General features: G+C 44.3%; 1 protein-coding gene across 5 annotated transcripts in view; it reads left to right on the forward strand.

Moving 5' to 3' along the window:
* The first annotated feature begins 640 nt into the window (after window positions 1-640).
* The window catches only part of THOC5 (THO complex subunit 5), a 31,653-nt gene continuing 8,482 nt past the window's right edge, over window positions 641-23,811 (forward strand). Inside the window, exons 1-15 of one of the 5 annotated variants that reach the window (XM_019426602.2) lie at window positions 641-751; window positions 3,174-3,302; window positions 5,025-5,168; window positions 6,201-6,314; window positions 6,453-6,550; window positions 8,561-8,707; window positions 10,104-10,218; window positions 13,934-14,066; window positions 14,788-14,820; window positions 16,322-16,399; window positions 17,319-17,359; window positions 17,603-17,702; window positions 19,069-19,177; window positions 22,781-22,882; window positions 23,453-23,549. In XM_019426602.2, coding sequence (XP_019282147.1) covers window positions 3,207-3,302; window positions 5,025-5,168; window positions 6,201-6,314; window positions 6,453-6,550; window positions 8,561-8,707; window positions 10,104-10,218; window positions 13,934-14,066; window positions 14,788-14,820; window positions 16,322-16,399; window positions 17,319-17,359; window positions 17,603-17,702; window positions 19,069-19,177; window positions 22,781-22,882; window positions 23,453-23,549 — 1,407 coding nt within the window. In that variant the 5' untranslated portion in view covers window positions 641-751; window positions 3,174-3,206. The other 4 variants (XM_019426603.2, XM_019426601.2, XM_019426605.2 and 1 more) reach the window with 4 other exon arrangements.

Consider the following 23,811-nt stretch of genomic DNA (forward strand, 5'->3'; position numbering starts at 1 on the left):
AAGGGACAGCCCTTCATAACCAGGCACTCAGGACATTAGTGTTTCTACCTCTGGATGAGTAGGATTTACACCAAAAGCCCTTAACCCTGTCCTTAGAATTCATACCAAGGGCAGAAAACACTTGATACTGTCAAATGCTGCATGAGAGTTGTGACTGCCCTAGACAAACCAGGCCTAAAATGAGGAAACTACTGATGCACCCTTGGGGGAAAAAAAGTGTCAGAGAATGAATGCCTTCCCCGGCTTGCAGCCCTCACTAGTGTGGGATGTTTGGGTGTATGTGACAGTGGTTAAGAATCCAGGTCATGGAGGCATATCCGCAGTTTCAAATCTTGCCACTACCACGCTTTCGCGTTATCTTGGACCTACGACGAACTCATTCACTCAACTAGTCAGAAGCAGAGCGCGCACTAGTTGGGGGCCGTTGCTTTAGGCTCTGGGCAAAGAGTAAACAGGGTACCTAAGAATCTGCCCTTGCAGCATCAGTTTCCCGGTTTTGGAGGACAGCGTGAGGGTGTTGGTGACCCTTCCTGACAAACACCGCTCTCAAAGCCGCTTGCTTCCGCGCCGCCCAGGAGCTACTTTCGCCGGGAGCCGGCGGCCGGCCGGGGCCTCAGCGCTTCGCTTCCGGCCTCCGCGCCTCGCTTCCGGCAGACCGCTCTTTCCTTCCGTTTCTCTATGGTGCCTGGGAAGCCCTCTCTCCGCCGCCGGAAGTGGCTCGCTGGCCGCGACAGGTTCGGGGCTGCACGCGGTGAGAACTGGAGCGGGACAGCGGGGCCGGTCGGAGGGGCGGGGCAGGGTGCTCCGGGACCGAGGTGCGGACTTCCCGGAGGGCGTCCCCAGGCTGGAGTCCGACCCGAGTTCTCCGTGCTCACTCTTCGGGGTCCCCCGCCGCTCGGCGCCGCGCGCTCAGTCTCTTCAGGTGAAAATGTTGGCAGCAGCAGCTTCGGGCCCCGCTATGCAGCTCTAGGTGACGACGACGTTGTCGATGTCTATGGTGGTGGTGATAACAACTCATATTTATTGTGTGCTTACGTGTGCCTGGGTCTCTTTGCTGTGTAGCCAAGTCAGGATTTCTCACATTTCAGCCTTTCGCGTCCCACCTTTTTGGGTTTTGCCCAATTTACCTTTAAGACTGTTTGCTAAGGTTTTTAATCGAGTCACTTTTTACTTCGCAAACGTTAATTGGTTTTAGGAGAAAATTTCGATGGTCTCCCATAAACGGAGACTTGGCAGTATGCAGAAAGTAATGATAAAAGTTAATATAATTAACATGAAAACAGACTAACTCTGGCTAGATTGCATTGTCCAAAGCTCTGAGACAGAATCCTTTTGCTAAGAAAGGAACATTGATGTTCACAGATGCTAAAGACAAATTAGGAAAATGAGATGTTCTCCTCGAAGCAATCGGAAGTTTCTAAAAAGAATTGAAAAGGGATTGACCTCCTTAGATGTTCAGCATTATTTCAGATCATCCATGTGCCATTTACAGTCCCACTTCTAGGTCATCTTCATCACCTTCCCCAGAGGAATGCCTCCTGTGTCAATGTCCACAACAACCCCTGAGGTAGGGACTGTTATTCTCATTTCCTCTGAGGAAACAGGCCCACAGAACAGTGAAGTGACTCGTCTCAGGACTCATAGCCGTTAAATAGAGTGGAGAGGGGGGCGCCTGGGTGGCGCAGTCGGTTAAGCGTCCGACTTCAGCCAGGTCACGATCTCGGGGTCCGTGAGTTCGAGCCCCGCGTCGGGCTCTGGGCTGATGGCTCGGAGCCTGGAGCCTGTTTCCGATTCTGTGTCTCCCTCTCTCTCTGCCCCTCCCCCGTTCATGCTCTGTCTCTCTCTGTCCCAAAAATAAATAAAAATTAAAAAATAAAAAATAAAAAAAATAGAGTGGAGAGGGGCGCCTGGGTGGCTCAGTCGGTTGAACGTCCGACTTCGGCTCAGGTCATGATCTCGCGGTCCGTGAGTTCGAGCCCCGCGTCGGGCTCTGTGCTGACAGCTCAGAGCCTGGAGCCTGTTTCAGATTCTGTGTCTCCCTCTCTCTCTGACCCTCCCCCGTTCATGCTCTCTCTCTGTCTCAAAAATAAATAAACGTTAAAAAAAAAATTTTTTTTTAAATAAATAAATAAATAGAGTGGAGACTCCAACTCAGGGCTTCTCTGACCCACTACCATTAGCCATTGGCTCCTTCAGTAAATGCTGGTGGCAGGTTTTTTGGGCTAAGGGAGATGGTGCTGCCCACCTCAAGGGGCTGTGGTGACAACCAGGAAAGGTAGCAGAGGGGGAGGATGCTTTGTGACCCTAGAGCCCCACGAAATGTAGGTTCTATTCTTTTAAGTTTTAGGGTCAACCAAAGAGTTGACGGCATTGCCAGCTGAGATGGTAGCGAGACACATTGGTGTTACAAGAATGTAGTTAAGAGCACTGATGTGGCGTCAGATGGAACCAACTTTAGCAAACTAGCCGTGTAACCTTGGGCAGCTCGTTCGGCTTTCCGAGCCTCGGTGTTCTCATCTATAAAATGGTACTTGTTCTTACCTGAAAAGTTTGCTATAAGGATCAAATGAGTATATATCCGTAAAGTGCTTAGATCGGGTCCAGCACACGGTGATCAATCGATAGTATTGGGAACGGGTATATATGCTAAGCTTCGGAGTTTAGTCAGTGATGTGGTTATGGTGCCTTTAAATTTTTTTTTTTTTTTTTTTGGGTCAATTCACTTTATAAATTTTTTTTTTTAACGTTTATTTTTGAGACAGAGAGAGACCGAGCATGAATGGGGGAGGGTCAGAGAGAGAGGGAGACACAGAATGTGAAACAGGCTCCAGGCTCTGAGCAGTCAGCACAGAACCTGACTCGGGGCTCGAACTCACGGACCGCGAGATCATGACCTGAGCCGAAGTCGGACGTTCAACCGACTGAGCCACCCAGGCGCCCCAGTTATGGCGCCTTTAAAGGAGGTGAAGATGAATTCATTTTGGATAGGCTGAGGACCAATTCCCCTTTTTACACAGGATTAAACTGAAGCTTTGGAGGGTTGAGTGACCCTTTTTTTGAGTTACCAAAGTTGTTAGTGGCCAGCACTACTAGTTAGACTTAAGTATTCTGACTCCAGGAAAATCTCCCAATTCCAACTCTGGAAAATTGCAAAAGTTTTCTCCTTTTAACAGGTCTCTATCTCCTCTTGACATTACCAAACAACCATGTCATCAGAATCAAGCAAGAAACGGAAGCCCAAAGTGATCCGAAGTGATGGAGCTCCATCTGAAGGCAAGCGTAACCGTTCTGACACAGAACAGGTGAGATCAGCCAGTGCTGCCATGCTGCTGACAAATTACAGCTTGTGGCGAATCACCTGGCTGTGGGTTTGCAGCAGCTGAGGGTCACAGTGATGGCCTCCCAGGTGGCCTCTGCTTGACCAGGTGCCTGGAATTCCCCTGGTTCTACAAAACCTGAGTGTTCACATTTGGTTTAGCGGCAGCATTCCAAGAACCAACCAGCCTATATCAGACATGAATAGTGCCTGAACAGACAATGCATTCTAGTATGGTGTGTGTCTCCCAAGTTTCCAGAGTCAGAAGAAGCCAGTATCTGCAGCATACCACCAGAAACTGGAGATGTGGCATTTCTGGTCAGCTACTGAGAAAGTACCAGAACAACATCTCCGCAGAATCTCTTCTGTGGCCTGAGAGCTCATGCTGTCAGCAGGTTCTTCCTTTTATTATTTCCCTGTCTTTAAATCTCTCAAGCTAATTTTTCTTAGAGATTATTTATTTATCTTGAGAGAGGGAGAGCACATGCCCACGTGTGCGAGTGGGGGAGAGGCAGAGAGAGAGGGGTAGGAGAGAAAATCCCAAGCAGGCTTTGCACTGTTAGCTCGGGGCTCAATCCCATGAACCAAGAGATCACGACCTGAGCTGAAATCAAGAGTCGGACGCTTAACTGACTGAGCCACCTGGGTGCTCCTGTCAAGCTAATTTGTGACCTAATTGTTTTGATTGGTTGGTTACTTTTTTTTTTTTTAACTGGATTAGAGAAGCATAGGAGCTTGAATTTAAGTAGAAAATGATCTTTTTCTCAGATTTAGGAAATCTAGAGTAAGAAAAAACCTTATCTGTTGTGTAGGCATTAATTCTTTTATTGAGATGTAATTGACATATAACATATTAATTTAAAGTGTATAATGATTTGAAATCTGTGTATGTTGTAAAATGATCACTACAAAAGTCTAATTAACCGTATGTAGTTACAGTTTTTTTTTTTTCTTGTGGTAACTTTTAAGACCTACTGTCTTAGCAACTTTCAAATATGCAATATAGTATCATTAGCTAACTCTCTTCAAGAGATGTGTTCCATTTACTCCAAAGGCTGGGTGACCAATTACGATATTTTAGTCTCTGCTAAAAGCTTGATTTGACCATCTAAACACCCATCAGTAGGAATTTGGTTAAATGCATTCTGGTTCATCTATACAGTGGATTCTCACACAGCCATTTTGATGGATATTTAATTTATTGGGATGAGAAACTGCACTAAATAGCATGGACAGTGTGATTCCATTTTGTTTAAAAATAAAATTTGTGTTTATCCACAGTATTAAAAATAGTTGTTTCAGTTTGGAGGTGAGATTACAGGCAACTTTTCATTTTGTTTTTGATGCTGCTCACTATATTCTGAGTCTCTGACACCAAGCATGCATTACTTTATAATTAGAAAGAAAAAAAAGAGGGATTCTTTTCCATTTTGAGAAGAAGGAAAACATTTGACTTGAGGACCAAATTTTTTTTTCTTAAGATTTTATTTTTAAGTAATCTCCACACCCAACATGGGGCTCGAACTCACAACTCTGATATCAAGAGTCGCATGCTCTACCAATTGAGCCAGCCAGGTGCACCTTGAGGACCAGATTTTTTTAGAGACATGATTTGGGGTTTCATTGTTACTGATTTCAGCCAAGTGTCCCTGGTCCCAACAGGGAGACTTTTATTCCCCACCCAAGGCATGTATCCGTGCTTCCACAGGAAGGTAAATACTACAGCGAGGAGGCTGAGGTGGACCTGCGGGACCCTGGCAGAGACTATGAGCTGTACAAGTACACGTGCCAGGAGTTGCAGAGGCTCATGGCTGAGATCCAGGACCTGAAGAGCCGAGGAGGCAAGGATGTGGTAAGGAGTAGCAGTGGTTTGGGGCAGACATGAACCTGGTGGGTTTGCATGGATGGACTTGTTTTGCACCCACCAGAGCCCTTCCTGATCTTGGTCTTCTGGCCTAACCATGATCAGGCAGTTGGAGTCTGCGGGCTCCAGAGATGGTGCTTATTAATTTATTGAAACATTTCATCGCTCCCCAATCATCAATTAGAGTAACAAAAGGACAGGATAATTAATTTTTCTCCTAAGTGTAATTTGACAGTTCATCCAATTAATACTTATTACATGTCAGGCATTTTGTAGGTGTTGGGAAATGATGATATGTGTAAATTCCTTTGCTGTTGTAAGGATGGATAGGTACAGGTATGTTATAGAGACCAAAAATGAAATTGTTAGTATTAAATGAATGAACCAGACTTTGAGGCAAAGAAACTAAACAGTGTAACTAAAAACAAAACCCATGTATTGCCAAGAATCTCACTTATTTGTGCTTATCCTGGCCCAATATTGTTATGATTATTACATCATATTTTACTGTTGCCAAGCTTTATAGCTATAATTCTGGTATGTTCATTTAAGTTATTCTGTAAGGTTATTCATAGAGCTCAAATTGTATGGCGGGATGTTGCTATTGTTAGGATCTCTGTAGACAATATGCAGGAACAGATATTAATTGGTTTTATTTTTTAATGTTTATTAAAGTTTATTTTGAGAGAGTGGGGGAGGGCAAAGAGTGACAGGGAGAGAGAGAATCCCAAGCAGGCTGTACTCTGTCAGCAAAGAGCCCAACATGGGGCGTGAGATCATGATCTGAGCCAAGATCAAGAGTCAGACACTTAACCGACTAAGCCACCCAGGTGCCCTGCGACAGATATTAATTGTGCATTGGCTATACTTGCTCCATTTTCCATCGACAGTTCCCATCGTTCTGAGCTCCTTCCAGTGTCTGTTTTTGGCCCTGGGTGGGGATGGGTCAGCAGTGAGGGGCTGAAGGAAGCTGAGCCATCACCTGTTGTCAAGGTCTTCACCAGTTTTCTTTGCCTGCAGGCAGTTGAGATAGAAGATCGGAGGATCCAGAGCTGTGTGCATTTCATGACTCTAAAGAAGCTTAATCGATTAGCCCATATCAGGTTGAAGAAAGGAAGAGATCAGACCCATGAGGTAGGAATTGAGAGGTTTAATCCTCCTCCTCCCTCTTCCCCATCCACTTCTTAATCCCCTTTACCTCTTCCCTGAGTTTGCTGCTGCTCTGTTTGACCTGACTTGCCCCACTCACCTCTGACCTTGTCCTCCTTTCAGGCCAAGCAGAAAGTAGATGCCTATCACCTGCAGCTCCAGAACCTGTTGTATGAGGTGATGCACCTGCAGAAAGAGATCACCAAATGTCTGGAGTTTAAGTGAGTTTTGGAGAACAAACTTTGTCAAAATTGCCTACTGGTAACTACTTTCTCCTGCATAGCTCAGGGTTAGCTAGTCTCCTTAAAAAGAAATCAGATGAACTTAGAGACTGCAGGATCTGGGACAAAAGTGAATAGATCACTTTGGGAGAATTGGAAAGCAGTGTTTTCAAGCTGCACAAAGAACCTTAGAAGCTTGTCTGACTTTTTCAAGTTTTGAGCTCTGTACCTGGCCAAAACCAGTTGTCTATCTCCAGCAGCGGCCTTTATGTTACCAGTTTGATTCTTGGGCACCTTGCATGGGAGCAACTCCCTTCCAGTCAAATCCTTTTAACCTTTTGGCCCACTTTTCCTCTTTAAAGTTCCAGCCATTCATTTTTGCAACTGGATTTTATTCTTTGGAACCTGAACTTCTTGCCACTAAGTTGCTCTCAGGTAAACAAACTATAGTTTGTCAGTGTCCATTTTAAAATGTAATGCCTCTTGGCAAATCCAAGTTGAGAGATGAGAAGGAGGAAAGAGTAGACAGAGGAAGAGAAGAGAATGTATTCTTGTTTGGTCAGACCTATTTGTGCAAACTGGAAAGAGGCAGGTTTTATTGTAATAAACTTGTGATAGAGGGGCACATCAGTCATTGGGTCTGGTGTATTTCTGATAGTTATGCTAATTTTTTAAAGTTATTTTTAAGGAGAGAGAGCTCACAAGCGAGCAGGGGAGAGGCAGAGAGAGAGAGAGACAGAATCCCAAGCAGGCTCTGTGCTGTCAGTGCAGAGCCCAACATGGAGCTCGAACTCACAAACCATGAGATCATGACCTGAGCTGAGACCAAGAGTTGGACACTTAACCTGCTAAGCCACCCAGGCACCCCAATAATTACGCTGATTTTTGAGAGACATATTTATTTGCTTTATACATTCATCATGTAATGATAGTTAAATACTAATAGAGGCAAAATTCACATCAGGTTTTTCTCTGAGTTAATAGTATTGAGTCATTGTCAGTTTTGACTATGTACTATGCATAGATCAGATATTATTGGGGGAACCAGGGGAAGGTAAACTCTCAGTACTGTTTTTGAAACTTCTTATGTATCTTAAACTGCTTACAAATAAAAGATACTAAAAACAGAAGAATGGGATGCCCCAAGCTGTAACTGTCACTCAGATGAAAGCTGACAAATTCAGAATACAATAGAACTCTAGTCTCTGGAGAGGCAGGTGACCACCATTGGCCCTGGTCAGATAAGCCTGGGTTCAAATCCCAGCTCTGCCACTCACTAGCTATGTGACTTTAGGCAAGCTGCTCATCTGTAGGAGTCTCCATCTCATTTGAAACATGGAGATAGAAATCCCCATTTGATAGAGATGTCCTGAGAATTAGGTGAGGCTGTCATACAGTAGGTGTTTAATACCTGGTAGCTGCCATTATTACCATCATCTGTCCATGACCTGTGCACTATGTTAATGCAGGAAAGAGTATGGGATTTCTTTAGTATATGGGAATCACTAAACATAACAATTGAAGCCTCTAGATCGTTTTCACACCTGGTTATGCCATCCTGAATCTTCCCCATCCCTTGTTTATGTGATTAATGTTTTAAACTTAAGTGCAGACCCTTAGGTTTTTTTCTGTTAAACGTAATTTATTGGTTTCAACCTGTCAATGTAGGCCTAGACTGTAGTGTTTTTATTGACTTTTTCAGCTCTTAGCTCTCTTGCTAAGCTTGGAGATAATCTGTAAATTTGATAAGCATCCCTTCCAAGTCTTTAATTCATGGATAAAAAGGTTGAGCACCATGGATAAGGATCCTGTGGTATGTAATCATCTACTTCTCTTCCAAGTGAGATATTTACTAACGAGCATTTGCTGAGAAGACTTGATGGATTCCAGGTTCCTGGGTAGTTGTAGACCAGGGCTAAATGGGCATCTATGGAGGGAAACTGTGGGCTTGCTTATTCCATGGTTTGGAGTCTTGAGAACAGCAACTTAACATCTAGTATTTGCCTGCAGGTCGAAGCATGAAGAAATTGATCTGGTCAGTTTAGAGGAATTTTATAAGGAGGCTCCTCCAGATATTAGCAAGGCTGAAGTCACCATGGGAGACCCTCACCAGCAAACCCTGGCACGTCTGGACTGGGAGCTAGAGCAGCGAAAAAGGTTGTGTTTCTCCCTTCCTGACCTTGTTAACCTGTGCAACACAGACCTTTACCCATGGGGACAACGCTTTGTCATGACCCACAGTCAGACAGTGCAGTTCTGTGGAACCAGCAGAATGATTTCTTAAGACCAAATCTCATTTTGTGATTCATTCACATCTGATAATTCAGACTTGACCAACTGCATCATAGGTGGGGTTGGAATTAATTAAGGCTGTTAATAGAAAATTGGAGTAACATTTTCTTTAAAATTTTAATACCTGAGACCTAAATATCTTTTGTACTGTTAAGTCCAATTTTGTTTTTTGCTTGTTCCTCCTGCCTCTAAGACTACCCCTATGGTACTTTAAAATTGTGCAAACATTATTTTAGAAGGTTATACAATATCGTGTATGTAGACAAATTATAATTTATATAGTTTTTTCTTTATTGGGTTAGACTTTTATCATTTTTTGCTATCATAAATTATGCTTTCAGGAACCCCTTTACACATAAAAATTTCCCATACTAATAAAGGTCTTTTACTTATTAAAAAGAACATTTCTACCGTGTAACTTAATCTAGGTATTTTTAAGAATATAGCATTTTTTTTTTCATACTGGATTTTTCGTGGCTGCATCCTTTTCATTATGGTGACTTTCTTCCTCTGTATTTGTACAAGAATTCTAGGGCATTTGGTTGACACAGCTCTGTTTTCCATTGGAGAAGTAGGTGTTTTATTTCCTTTTTTTTTTTTCTTTTCTGTTATAGAATGTATTCTATTCAGTCTATGTTAATGAATTTAGTAAGCACTAAGTTTGACTCTTATGGAACTGGTGCCAGATTTTAGCAAATCGGACTGGCCCATCACTCCTCTGTCCAGTACACTGCTTGCCTTGGGCATAGGTTAAACCATGAGTGTTGTATTGCTGTGGTCCATATCCATCCCTACCCTGCCCCATTCAGTCCAGTCTGTGGACCTCATTTGGGTCCTATAGTTGCTAGATCCACATGTTTGTGAAAGTTTGGGGTCTAGACCCTAGAGGCAAGAAATGGAGCAGGAAATGACACAGGGATATCCCCTAGTGGTTAATGGGAAGAGCCTCTGGAGCCAGACAGGCATGGATTCAAAGCCCAGCTTTGTACTTACTCTTAGCTGAGTGACCTTGGGTAAATTACCTACCTCCTTGAGCCTTTGTTTCCTTCTTTGGGGAAAAGAAGAGTCCCTATCTTCCAGGATTTTTATAAGATTAAATGCAATAATGCTTATAGTTCTCCAAGTGCCTGGCACATAGTAAGTACTAGGTAAACATTAGTTAATCACGACTGCTGTCATTAGGTGGCTTGTGACAGTGAGTAGATGTATCGGGAGATCTCTGAGCAGCTTCAAGTGACAGTGGTCTGTCCTCTCCCCATAGGCTGGCAGAGAAGTACCGAGAGTGCCTGTCCAACAAGGAGAAGATCCTCAAGGAGATTGAGGTGAAGAAGGAATACCTGAGCAGCCTCCAGCCTCGTCTCAATAGCATTATGCAGGTGAGGCTTTCCCCCACATACTCCCCTACCTTGGCCTTTTGCTTTGCCTTCAGCACCCAGCAAGACCTTGCTGACCTGAGGCCTCCAGCAGCCACATCCCCTTTGGGTTTTGCCAGGTCTGTTACCCTAACGGATGTCAGAGCCCATTGCAAGGATGGTCTTGTCTCTAGTTTCTACCCAGCCAGTGCAGTAAGGTTGTGTCCTGGGTGGAAGAGATGCTGCCAGGTCAGCTCAGGAACATGTACACACATTTATGTGAGATGTTTTCTTTTCACCCAGAGCTTCTTCCAGGTAAAATACTTTTGCAAACTCTAGGTTTAATTTACCCCAGAATAGTTTCCATCAGCCTCACAGTTTCCAGGCATGCTTAGATGTGGATGTCTGTTAGACTCCCTGACTGCACCTTGGGGGTAGATGTTTAGCAGAGGTACTCTCTCTGAAAAGAACTTTACTCCTATTTGAAAGCCATCAGGTACCTTAGGAGGATAAGTCCCCACTTTAGATTGTAATGTAAAATGTAATGTCTTTCTTTCTTTTTTTTTTTTTTTTTTAATGTTATTTATTTTTGAGAGAGAGCACAGTGGGAGAGGAGCAGAGAGAGAGGGAGACACAGTATCAAAAGCAGGCTCCAGGCTCTGAGCTGTCAGCACAGAGCCCAACGTGGGGCTCGAACTCACGAGCCATGAGATCATGACCTGAGCCGAAGTTGGATGCTTAACTGACTGAGCTGCCCAGATGCCCCTGTAATGTCTTTCTATATAGGTGACCTGATTTTTGTTTGCTCTGTGAAGCAGATTGCTCTAAATCCTTATAGTTTTTTTTAACTTTTTTTTTCTTAACTCTTTTTTAAGTAAACTCTGCCCAACGTGGGGCTTGAATTCACAACCCCAAGATTAAGAGTTGCATGCTCTACAACTGAGTCAGTCAGGTGCCCCTGGGAGTTTTTGCTTTATAAACTAAAACACGACTGTTTATTTTTTATTATTATTATTTTTTATTTATTTTTGAGACAGGGATAGACAGAGCATGAACAGGGGAGGGTCAGAGAGAGGGAAACAGAATCCGAAACAGGCTCCAGGCTCTGAGCTGTCAGCACAGAGCCCGACGCGGGGCTCGAACTCACGGACCGCGAGATCATGACCTGAGCCGAAGTCAGACGCTTAACCGACTGAGCCACCCAGGCACCCCAAAACACAACTGTTTAAAAAAAAAATTTTTTTTAATGTTTATTTTTTGAGAGAGCACAAGTAGGGAAGGAGCAGAGAGGGAGACACAGAATCCAAAGCAGGCTCCAGGCTCCGAGCTGTCAGCACGGAGTCCAGTGTGGGGCTCAGACCCACTAACTGTGAGATCGTGACCTCAGCTGAAGTCAGATGCTTAACCAACTGAGCCACCCCAGCGCCCCTAAAACACAACTGTTTAAAACAGCGTACATATATTACATTTAAAAACATAATTTTTACAGGGCGCCTGGGTGACTCAGTCGGTTAAGCGTCCGACTTCGGCTCAGGTCATGATCTCACAGTTTGTGAGTTTGAGTCCTGCGTCGGGCTCTGTGCTGACAGCTCAGAGCCCAGAGCCTGCTTCTGATTCTGTGTCTCCCTCTCTCTCTCTGCCCCTCCCCTGCTCATGCTCTGTCTCTGTCTCTCAAAAATAAATAAATGTAAAAAAAAAAAAAAATTTTTTTTTAACACAATTTTTACAAAAGAAAAGCATACAGTTCCTAAGTGTATAGCTCAGTGAACACATCTATGTAACCTGCACGCAAATCAAGAAAGAGAACGTTACCAATTTTCCAAAAGATATTTTATTCCCCCTCTCAGTTACTATCTTCTCTCACCCTTCAGTAACTATTATCTTGATACCTAATGTCATAGGTTAGTTTGGCCTGTTTTTGAGTTTATACAAACAGAATTGTATATATACTCTTGTGTCTGATTTCTTTTGCTTAACATTATGTTTGTGAGATTCATCTGTACTGTTGTGAGCACCAGGAGTTCATTTATTTTCATTAATACTTAGTATTTGATTGTGGGTACTTCCAGTTTGGGGGTATTTGATTGTGGGTACTTCCAGTTTGGGGCTATTATGAATAATAATGTTATAAGCATTCTTTGTCGTTTGGTGTCGTATGTACATATTTCTGTTGAATATATACCCAGGAATGACATTGCTGGGTCGTAGAGTATGCTAGGCATATATTTAGCTTGGCAGACACTGAAACAGTTTTCTAATGTGATTGCACTGATGTACAAAATTCCCCCCAGCACCATATGAAAGTTCTAACTGCTCCACATCCTCACAAGTGCTTGGTATTGTCAGCCTCCTTGATTTTAGCCATTCTGAAGGGTATTGCCTTTCTCTGGGGACCAGTGATGTTGAGCACAGCCCCTTTTTATACTTCTTTGCTTTTGGATTACCTCATTTGCAAAAGGCTTATTCTAGTCTCCTGTTCATTTTTCTATTGGATTGCTTGGACTTCTTTATATATTCTGGAGATGAGTCTTTTGCAGATATTTTTCCCATTTTATGACTTTCTTTTTCACTCTCATAATGGTATCTTTTAATGAGCAGATGTTCTTAAATTTTATATGATCTAATCAGTGTTTTCCTCTGTGGTTAGGATGTCCTGTTTAAAAATCTCTCTCTCTGTCCCAGGGTCATGGAGATATTCTCGCATTTTCTTATAGAAGCTCTATTGTTTATCTTTCACACTTAGTATCTAGGATACCTGGAAGGGAACATTGTACATAGTGTGATATAGGGTCAGTTTCATTTTTTTTTCATGTAGGTATTCAGCTGGGTCATTTATTGAAAAGGCCATGCTTTCCCCACTGTTCTCCGGTGCCACTTTTGTCATAAATCAAATGTCCATGTAGGTTTGTGTGTCCTCTATTTGTCTTTCCATGCACCAGTATCACACTGGCTTATTTACGGTAGCTTTGTCAGAAGCCTTGATGCCCAGGGGCGCCTGGGTGGCTCAGTCAGTTAAGCAACCGACTTTGGCTCAGGTCATGATCTCACAATTTGTGGGTTCAAGCCCCTCATCAGGCTTTGTGCTGACAGCTCAGAGCCTGGAGCCTGCTTTGCATTCTGTGTCTCCCTCTCTTTCTGTGCCCCTCCCCCACTCATGCTCTGTCTCTGTCCTTCAAAAATAAATGTTAAAAGAACTTATTAAGAAAAAAAATAGTTTAAGAGAAGTCTGATGCCCAGTAGTGTGTGCTCTAGCTTAATTTTTCAGGATTGTCTTGATTGTTCTTGGCCCTTTGCATTTAACATATAAATTTTAGAATCAGCTAGTCTATTTTCACCTGCTGGGATATAGACTGGGGTTGCATTGAATCTGTAGATCAGTTTGGAGTGAACTGATTTCAGGGCAGTGTTGAGTCTTCCAGGCCGTTAACGTGGCCTTTCATTTCTCAAGCCTTTGTGTAGAGGCTTACACACCTTTCACTTACTTATTCTTAGGTAGTTTAAGTCTTCTTGATGCTCTTGGAAATGCTTCTTTTTTTTTTTTTTTTTTTTTTCCATTTTCATACTGTTTGTTGCTTGTGTAAATTGATTTTTTTGTATTGACCTCTTATCTACCTATTCTATTAACTTATCATGTATTTTTAATAGATAAAAAAAACTATTATAGTAACTCAGCAGCCACCTCTTCACATGTGGACTGCCTACAAAGGGAAAATAAAAATCCTTCTTTTGTTGCATGCAGGCTTCCCTCCCAGTGCAAGAGTACCTATTCATGCCGTTCGACCAGGCTCACAAGCAGTATGAGACAGCTAGACATCTGCCACCGCCTCTCTATGTCCTCTTTGTCCAGGCCACTGCGTATGGGCAGGCCTGTGGTGAGTATGGGGGCTGGGTGAAGAAGAGGGGCTGTGGGAGCAACAGCCGTGGCCGATTGAGTCATTTGGAAGCCCTGCCTGCTGAGGAAAGCTCCCTGGTCCTGCTCAGAAGTTCCCAGGTGACAGACGCTGCCTCCCCTCTGCACCGCCCAGCATGGCTGCTCTGACCAGCTGGCCTGAGGCTAGACTAACCTGGTGGGCATTTCAGAATGGATGGCTTTGAATCTTCAATGAGCCTGGCTGGTCGGCTAGTGGGTGTAGTGCCCTGGCAGCCTGCCTGCCTGGGCTCCCAGACACTCACCCCATCAAGGCATGCTTGGCAGGTGGATCAGCACTTCCTCTTCCGCTTCAGAGAGAGGACTTGGTGAACACAGGTCCCAGGCAGCTTTCCCAGACTTTCATGACGCCCAAACAGGCTGCATGTCGTTAAAGTGAATTATCAAGTGGGAAGACGTGTCTGCTTTAAGCTTATGGGCGACCCTTTACTCCATAGAGTTTTGAAAAGGTTTTGGAGACCTTACCTTTTGCCCTACTGCAGCTTTCACCCAGCACCTAAACTTTTCTTCTTCACCCCACCGCATCAAACAGACCTGTACAGCATCAGTGCATGCCTGTCCTCCCAGCCATGGGCACCGACACATTACTGTCTCTCTTCTTGTGTCTTCCTGGTCCTCCTGGTCCTCTCCTTCCCTTTTGTTCTCCTTCTTGTTTCCATCATCAGCTCATATGAAATCCTCCCAGCCCCCTAGACAGGGTGAGTAATTTTCTTTTCTTTTGTGTTTAAACCCAACCTGTTTTCTTTCCCATTTTACTATAGAATTTCAGAATTAAGCTACCCAAAAGAACAGTTTGGCATTTGCCAGTGGTTGGTGGGGGCATCTAGCTTGTTTGGGTGAGGTATGTTGGTTCATGCAGGGCTGTCAGAGAGCAGTGGCCGATCACCTGGAAGTATTATCTCAGCGGCCTTGCCAGGTAGAGGAAGTTTGTCATTCCTCTTTAGTGCAGTTGGGCAAGCCATTTCAGTCTCCTATGACTGTCTGTGACCCGTATACCATTTTGGTTTTTTTTTTAATGTTTATTTTTGACAGAACGCCCATGCGCATGAGTTGGGGAGGAACAGAGAGAGAGGGAGACGCAGAATCTGAAACAGGCTCCAGGCTCTGAGCTGTCAGCACAGAGTCCAATGCGGGGCTCGAACTCATGGACAGTGAGATCATGACCTGAGCCAAAGTTGGACACTCAACCAACTGAGCCACCCATGTGTCCCCCTTATACCTTTTTGAATGGAGCAAGAGAGGTGGTGGCTTGTCTGACTTCCCAGTAGACCTACAAAGTTCCACAAAGGCAGGCCAGGTGTCTCCTGGGGAAAGTGTCAGTCCTGGTGCCATGGAACAGCCCTCTTACCTTCCTGTTTAAGACACCAAGCTCAAGTTGAATAGACCTAGTCTTGAATCCTAGCTTAGCTACTTCCTGGCTAATGTGTCCAACTTCTCCGAGCCTTGATTTTCTCATCTCGTGGCTATAGTAATAGTATGGTTCTCATAGAGTTGTTGTGAAGGTTAAACATTAATTTGAAAAACATAATGTTATAAGTACAATTACAAGCATCAGGTCATTTGGTCTTTGCCACCCAACCAGGCAGTTACCATTTGTCAAGACAAGATTTCTTTCATAGATGCAGAAAGTGGGGCTCAGAGCAGTGAAATAACTTTCTAGGTGTTTAGGAATTGGTGGGGCAGGGACTCAGATCTGGGACTAAACTGCAGGGTCCAAGCTCCTGTGCACTGTCCTGCCTCCCAGTTAAATGTGACAGTACCAGCCAGCTGCTTGGTGTAGTACAGAATAGAGAGTAAGCAAGCACTGAGATGAGAACCGTTGTTTCTGAGATGTGAACAGTTAGGGCGTCTGGATGATAACCTTTAAGACAGTTGGCAGAGGAGTATCCCGTGGCTTTAGGCGCTAGGGTGGGATTACATGTTGGTGTAAGCCTGAAAAGGGAAGCGTTCACCATAGTGTCAGGTGGTGCTTGTCTAAAATTTGCACTTTGGATTCTTTGTTTTCAGTAAATGATGGAAAAAAGCTTTAAGTTTCCCACCTTGTTCCTCCTCATGTGGAGAAAGGGCTTTTGCCTTTCCACCCCCAGTCAGTTAGGAGTTGTGACAAAGGCAGAAGAAATGCAGCCCCAGAGTTAGCCTGTTGTGTAGTTTAGCTCCTTCCCTCAGCAGCTGTCCTACAAAGTTTTTTCTTGCTCACAGATAAGACGTTGTCTGTGGCGATCGAAGGCAGTGTGGACGAAGCCAAGGCTCTATTTAAGCCTCCTGAAGACTCCCAAGGTAATGTGGTCGGGATCCTTCCCCAAGTCTTCCATAGCTGGGTCCAGGGGCACCAGGTCAACACCTCAGGACAGTGCTGGTCCTTTGGAAATAATCTGTACTCGTTCTGAGTAGCAGGGAGCTTGACTTTAATGTCTTAATGCTCAAGGGCAGACGGGGTAAAGCATTGGTTGTGGATTTTGGTCCTGCCACTCACTAGCTCACTGATCCTGGGAAAGTTCTTTAACATTTCTTTCTTTTTTTTTTTTTTAATGTTTATTTATTTTTGAGAGAGAGACAGAGACAGAGCACGGGCAGGGGAGGGGCAGAGAGAGGGAGACACACAATCTGAAGCAGGCTCCAGGCTCTGAGCTATCAGCACAGAGCCCGACATGGGGCCCGAACCCATGAACTGTGAGATCATGACCTGAGCCGAAGTCAGACACTTAACCAACTGAGCCACCCAGGAGCCCCCTCTTTAGCCTTTCTGAGCCTCAGTTTACTTACTTGTCAAAACAGGATAGTAATACCTCATGTAAAATTGTGTCGATTAAATGAGGTCATACATGCAAAGTTCTTAGCATTATTCTTGGCACATAGCAACCCCTCAAGTTGTATTAACTGCTACTGCTGTTGCTATTTATATTACTGTTGCTACCACCACTACCAACAACGGGGGTGGGGCTTGTGGTCCATAGGTTTGCATTAAAAAGCACCTTCAAAAATAGAGGCAGTTGGATTATGAGGCATTCCTCCTTTTTTTCTCGCATCACCATGTTTTCTATACTGAATCAGCAGCAGCAAATTAGTTTATCATGTATTCTAAAGAAACCCATTTACAAATGACAGAGTCTCAGCCCCTTTAAGCCCCATGGGTTGAGGCACTTTAGGAGCATTGGGAACCTCCTTACCTCCAGATGCTTTCTCTCTGTGGTTGCAGATGATGAGAGCGACTCCGATGCTGAAGAGGAGCAGACCACGGTGAGAGCCGTTTGCCCTCCTGAGTGTGTCAGGCAGCTGCACTGGGGCCTGCTAGTTGGCAGGTGCCATCTTCCCTAGAAGCAGAAGAAAGAGGTGGGAAAGAAAGAGCTGCTGGGGTCTGGCAGCTGGATAGCTGAAGCAGCAGGTTCCAGCCAGTGGGGCTGAGGCCCTGGCCAGTAGGGAGAAGGAAGGGGCAAATTCGTATGACCAGTGCTCATCTGATTTGATCTTTCCATTGTCCAGAAACGCCGGCGACCCACACTGGGAGTTCAGTTGGATGACAAGCGCAAGGAGATGCTGAAGAGGCACCCGCTATCTGTCATGCTGGACCTGAAGTGCAAAGGTCTGGCTCCCTTTGTTCTGGAGGATCCATAGCATTTGAGGCTTTTGCTAGCTGCAGGTGCACAAGGTTCAGCAAGCCAAAGTCCTTTTTGACCAAGAAAAAGATCTGGTTTCATATTTCTTTGTTTTTCATCATTGTTTTGCATGGAGTTTGATTTTTTTTCTCTAAGTCATAAGCATAACAACAGAGACGAAACTAGACACATAAGGGATGCTTGATAAAATTATACCAATTTCTGAATTGACTAAGTCAGATACACAGAACAAGTCACAAGAGTGTGCAGGATTCGAGTACTATGACCAGTGTACTTAATATCATACACATAAGTAGAAGTTTGTGTTCTGCAGAGAATGATTTGAAACTGGTTTTGTATGGATAAAGCAATATACACAGTATAAGAGCTAACTGTCACATGTAAGTTTCCCTCTCACCTGAGACTCCAGTCCTCGGTCTTACCTCCAAGGTCTTACCTCTTGGTGACAGATTTCTTACGTATTTTCTAGAACTATTCTATATATTTAGAAGCTTTTATACAACTGTATATTTATCCCCTTCTCCTTTTAGTTTTTACACAAATGGAAACATACTCTACACACTTCACCTTTTTTTAAAAACTTGTTATTTTGAGATAATTTTAGACTCAGAAGAGTTGCCGTAATAATAGACTTCTCATGCTCTTCACTCAGCTTCCCATAATGTCAGCGTCTTACTTAAGCATAGTACAGTGATCAAAACCAATGTTAATTTTATTGGTACAATTAACTAAACCACAGAATTTATGCAGATTTCCTTGTTTTTTCCACTAATGTCCTTTGTCCATTTTAGGATCCAGTCCAGGATCTCACATGACATTTAGTTGCCATGCCTCTTAGTCTCCTGCAGGCAGGACAGTCTTCTCCTCCTCAGTCTTTGCTTATCTTTCATGACCTTGACATCTTTGAAGACCAGGTTTATTTACTATGTAGAAAAACTCAGTTTGGCTTTGTCTGTGTTTTCTCCTTATCAGACTGAGCTTACGGGTTTGGGGGAGGAATACCATAGACATGGGTTCATCATCCCATCATATCAGGGGTACATGGTGTCACTGGTACTTGATGATCACTTGATTGCTCCCTTTCGATATTTTACTTTTTAGAAACAGTTAAGTCCAGCCCACACTCAAGGGGAGGGAAATGAATCTCCCCCTCTTGGAGAGAGGAGTTACAAAGAATTTGTAGACATTTTTTATTCAATATAAAATTGCTATTGAGTTTCTGTTTTTACAGTAAAAGCTCTTAAAAGCCTCGCTTTTACAGTTCCATAATACTGTAGACTCTGCTCTCATGTTCAACTTGTACATGGTCTTCTTTTCATCCTCCCCCTCCAGATGACAGTGTGCTTCACCTGACCTTCTACTACCTCATGAACCTCAACATCATGACGGTAAAGGCCAAAGTGACAACCGCCACGGAGCTGATCACCCCCATCAGTGCAGGGTACTGGGCAGGCGCTGTGGAGAGTGGGGCATGGGAGTGGGTGTGATGAGAGCCTCTCCGCGGGCTGCTTTTGGTTCCTTGCGCACACTGGCTCTGAGGAGGTGCACTGCTCCGTTGACTTCTGTTGTCATGTCCACGTCTGGAAGTCCTGGCACCTCACTGGTATTTAGAAAGCACTTGCTGACTTAAGTTGGTCCTCTTACTACACAGCAGATGATAAAATGACTACAATGTATGGAAAATTGAGTAGGCAGGGCAGAGCAGCAGCTTGTTCTGACAAGTGGAAAGGTGTGAATATAGAAATGGAATTTGGCAGACATGTTGAGGTTGACAAATTTAGGCCTTCATTTACTCTTTCCCAAGGTGCTGGGACTTTTGCTTCATAGCCCAGCTCAGTCCCAGGTTGTCCTTACCTGGCAGCAGGAAGAGGTTTTGAGGAGGGTGAGTGGAGGCACGGTAATGATGGCCACAGGTTTGGCATCCCCAGGAAGCGCCTGGCTGTGGCAGTCTTGTTCCACGCTAGGAGTGGGAAGAAAGGAAAAGGGCCAAGAGGGCCTGAAATAGCCTCACAGGAGCACTACCTTGGCCTGGTACTCCTGCACACTTGAGTCTTTGGGTTGGCTATACAGAGACCACTGAGGGAGACACACAAGTCTGGTGCCTGGTGGGGTGGGGCTCTTCCCATGGCTGCCTGGTGTCCCTGTGTTCTCTACCCTACACTTACAGTCCATGCCCCCTTCAGGCCGCAGCCTTGGTCCCTGGACTCAAGAGTTATTTGATCACGCTAGGGCACTCTGGATGAAATTGATCCTATTCTCACCTGACCCCAGCAGAGGGAGCCCAGGGCTTGCTTCTTCAGAGTGCCCGGTTACACTGCCTGGCCAGAGCTCTCAGTCTAGCAGCTTGCGGGCCCTGGCCATGGTGGAGTTCCTTGTCACCAGCATTCTGCCTGCTCACCTCTCAGATGCCAAACCTACTAAGAAGAGGGCTGCCAGCTGGCCTCAGTGCATACTTAACTCCAGCTTCTCCCTAAGCTTTGCACATGCAAGTACTGGCGACAGTACTGCTGAGTGGATACCAGCTGGGCTCAGAGCTCCAGTGTTTCCCGGGTCTGCCACTTATACCTGTGTGTGCACCTTTAGCCAAGTTTCCTGGCTTCTGAGGCTGGTTCCTCACTCTGGTCATGAATTGTAATATACACTTCCAGGGTATTTATGAAGGATCAGGTCTAGTGCTTAGCATAAGTGAAGCACTTGGTAATGACAGCTGGTAATGTCACACTTGGTAATGTGTTTATCATCATGAATTTGCTTTAACTCTTCACAATAACTTTACAAGGGGAGGAAACTACAACTATCATCGATAGATGGTCCGTGGCCCCAAAAGAGGGAGGGGATGCAAAAGGAAGCACCACCCTGAAACCAGGATTGTATCTTTATGGGCCTTCAGGTGTTGTTTAGCTCATCCCCCTATTTTTGAGATGGAGAAACTGAGGTCCAGGAGGCATCTGACAGTTGTGGGAGCTCTGGGCCTAGAGTTCCAAACTGCCAGCTCAGAGGCCTTTGCTTAAGTACAGGCTGCTTTGGCCCCTGGAGATACCAGCCTGGTGTATGGTTCTATTTATTCATCTACTGTAACACAGGGATACTTTTTTTTCTCCCTGATATAATCACAGTCTCATACTAATTCCTTAATATCATTCAGTATCCATTCAGAGTTCAAATTTCACTGATTTTCTCTTAGTGTTTTTTGTTAGTTGTTTTTATAGTTTGGGTTTTGAATCTGGATCTTTATAAGGTCCACATGTTGCAATTGGGTGAAGCTTCTCTCAAGCATCTTTTCATCTGAATGTCCCTGCCATCTGTTTGTCAAAGAGAATGGGTTGTTTGTAGGTTTCCCCAGTCTGGATTTTGATGATTGCATCCTTGCATTAGAATTTAGTGAGTTACTACCTTCCTGGGTATTTCACGTTAATTATAGTTAGGTTTAGAGGCTTGGTGAGATTCCACTTTGATTTTTTTGCAGGAGGGATGAGGGAGCAGGATGGTATAAATGTTGAGTGCTTCCATCAGGAGGCACAGGCTGTCTCTATTTTTGTGGCGTTAGCAGCACTGATGACTGTTGCCAGGATCTATTAATTCGTTAGGAAATTGATGTTCTTCATACAAACATTTTAACATTTAACCAGCCGTGCTGAATTTTCTTCAAGAAATTATTTTACAGAATGGTCTCCATTAGGATATTTTGACTCACTACTAATCAGTTTTTCATTAAGTCATTAAACTATTTTTAATGATTTTCCACTTTTACTTACCAAATTCTTAATCCCTTTTTACCTATTATTATTTTACAACAAAGATTTGACTGAGTAGTTTTTTGTTTTGGTGTTGTTTTTATGACTGTATATAATCTCTCCTTTTATGTCCATTATCTTCACCAAATTCAGTTGTCCTGAACCACATATTACCGATGCAAATTTTTCAAGGAGATTTGATTCTTTCATTAGGTTTTGTTAATTAGAAACCGTTATTGTGGAGTTTTAGCTGTTCTGTTTATTTTTGTTGACTCCTGATTCATTCTATTTATTAGTAATAGTCACTAAATAATATTGGCCAAACGACTGACAATTCTTATTTCTAGCCAGTTCTCCATGAAAGGCAGTGAGGTGGAGCAGAGAGACTCTGGGAGAGACAGGAAACCAGGAAGAGTCAAAGCTGCCACCGCCCCACTGCTAAATTCTTAAAGTCATGCCTGGGCTCTGAGCAGTAAGATTAGCCCATTCTGCCTGAGTTGCTCCTGATGCCAGACCTGGAAAGATGAAGGAGAACCCCTGCTGGTTGAGAGAAAGACTGAGCCTTGTCCTTTGTGATCAGATTACTCCATTATCCTCTTCCTCTCCCCTCTCCATCCCTTTTCCACTTGTCAGCGTTTAATTACAGGCTGTGCCCTAACCATTCCAGATGGGTGGCGGTGATGCTGTCTCTCTGCTTATAGCCCTGGGTCACCTTGTGTCCAGCGCATGTGATAATGTCTTTTTCTGGGAACATAAAGGGGACCTTTTTCTGTGAGTGGCATGAGATTTGGTCAAAGTGAGATAGGCACACCATTAAAGCTGTTTACTTGCTCTTTGGGGGTAGAAAGGAATCTCTTCTGCTGTTATGAAAATTGTGATTATTTTATCTCTAGTGTCACAGAGCTTTGCTCCCCTGAAGGTAAGGCCTTGGTCACCATATACCTCTCTTAAAGGGATAGGGTTTTCAAAAAATGTAGTGTGTAGGAGTACTACTGTCTTTGATCACACAGTGCAAATCCCTATTCCAGCACTTGTTAGTAGTGTGATCTTAGACAAGCCATATCTTTCAAAGCCTGAATTTCTTCTCTGTAAAATGGAAATGGTCATACCTCATAGAGTGTGAGATCTGGTGACCTCAAGTATAAAGAGTTATGGTCTGTCCTCCCTCCACTGTCCTGGCCCACAGGAAGCATTCAGTAAGTGGTAGCATGATCATTAATGATAGGTGGCATTACTATCCCCAGATGCCCAAGTCTGCCTCAAGGCAAGGCATTGGCCGTGTTTTCACTGCGGTCTTATCGCTTTTCCAGTGACTTGCTGTCTCCTGACTCAGTCCTGAGCTGTTTGTATCCAGGGGATCATGGAAAGAAGACTCCGAATCCAGCCAATCAGTATCAGTTTGATAAAGTTGGGTGAGTCAGCAGTGTTTCCTCCTTTCCCAGTCTCTTTGCTTTGGAGTTTCTCTGGCAGCTCAAGCCCAGCATTAAAGACCTGTTAGGGTCAGAGGCCTATCAGGGGGCAAGGGAGACCCTGGAGCTTGAGGGAGTGCTATGTCAAAAGAAGGGAACACAAGGGGCAAATGAAGGTCATGGAATAGTGAGGAAGGGTGGAAGGATCAAACTTGGAGGACATGATAAGAACACATGAGAGGATAACATGGTTTAACATTCAATTCTCTGAGGATTAAAAACCTGAAAAATATTTTATAAATTGGTGGACTGGTGAAGAAATCAAAGTCATTGACTTTATATTGAGACTTGAGACTTGTTTATGAGTTGGGGGGAAGAGAAAAGGGAACATGGGAGAGGTGAAATTCACAGTAGGAAGGTGATGAAGTTTAGAGACTTTGCTGGCAGCCCGGCTGTGAGTGTGGCCTAGCCTGTGAGACCATCCATTTCAGGGGCATGGGAGGAAGGCTGTATCCTGGGACCACTGCAGAAAGGACTTATAAAATCATTTTATTGCTGTGTTCTTTTCTGCAGCATCCTGACTTTGAGAGACTACGTACTTGACCTAGGTCACCCCTATTTGTGGGTACAGAAGCTAGGTGGCCTCCACTTCCCCAAAGAGCAGCCCCAGGTGTGTACACTGTGGATCCAGTCTCCTTGGCTAAGGATCTCTACTTCCTCACCCCCCAGACAGCCTCCAGAAAGGCTTTGGATGGCCTTTGAGGGCTTTGAAGTATCAGAATGCTTTTCCTTGGGGCTATGGTCTGTCCTCCCTCCACTCAGGATACTAAAAATGTCTGAGGCCCACAAATGTGTAGGTACCTTTGGTTCTCCCTGAGCCTGGTAGCCCTCGAGATGAAAGTAACTAGAGTCCTTGCTCTGGGTGCTACATA

Source organism: Panthera pardus, unplaced genomic scaffold, assembly GCF_024362965.1.
Source record: "Panthera pardus isolate Hobbes unplaced genomic scaffold, ASM2436296v1 HiC_scaffold_15, whole genome shotgun sequence".
In the NCBI taxonomy this organism is placed as follows: domain Eukaryota; kingdom Metazoa; phylum Chordata; class Mammalia; order Carnivora; family Felidae; genus Panthera; species Panthera pardus.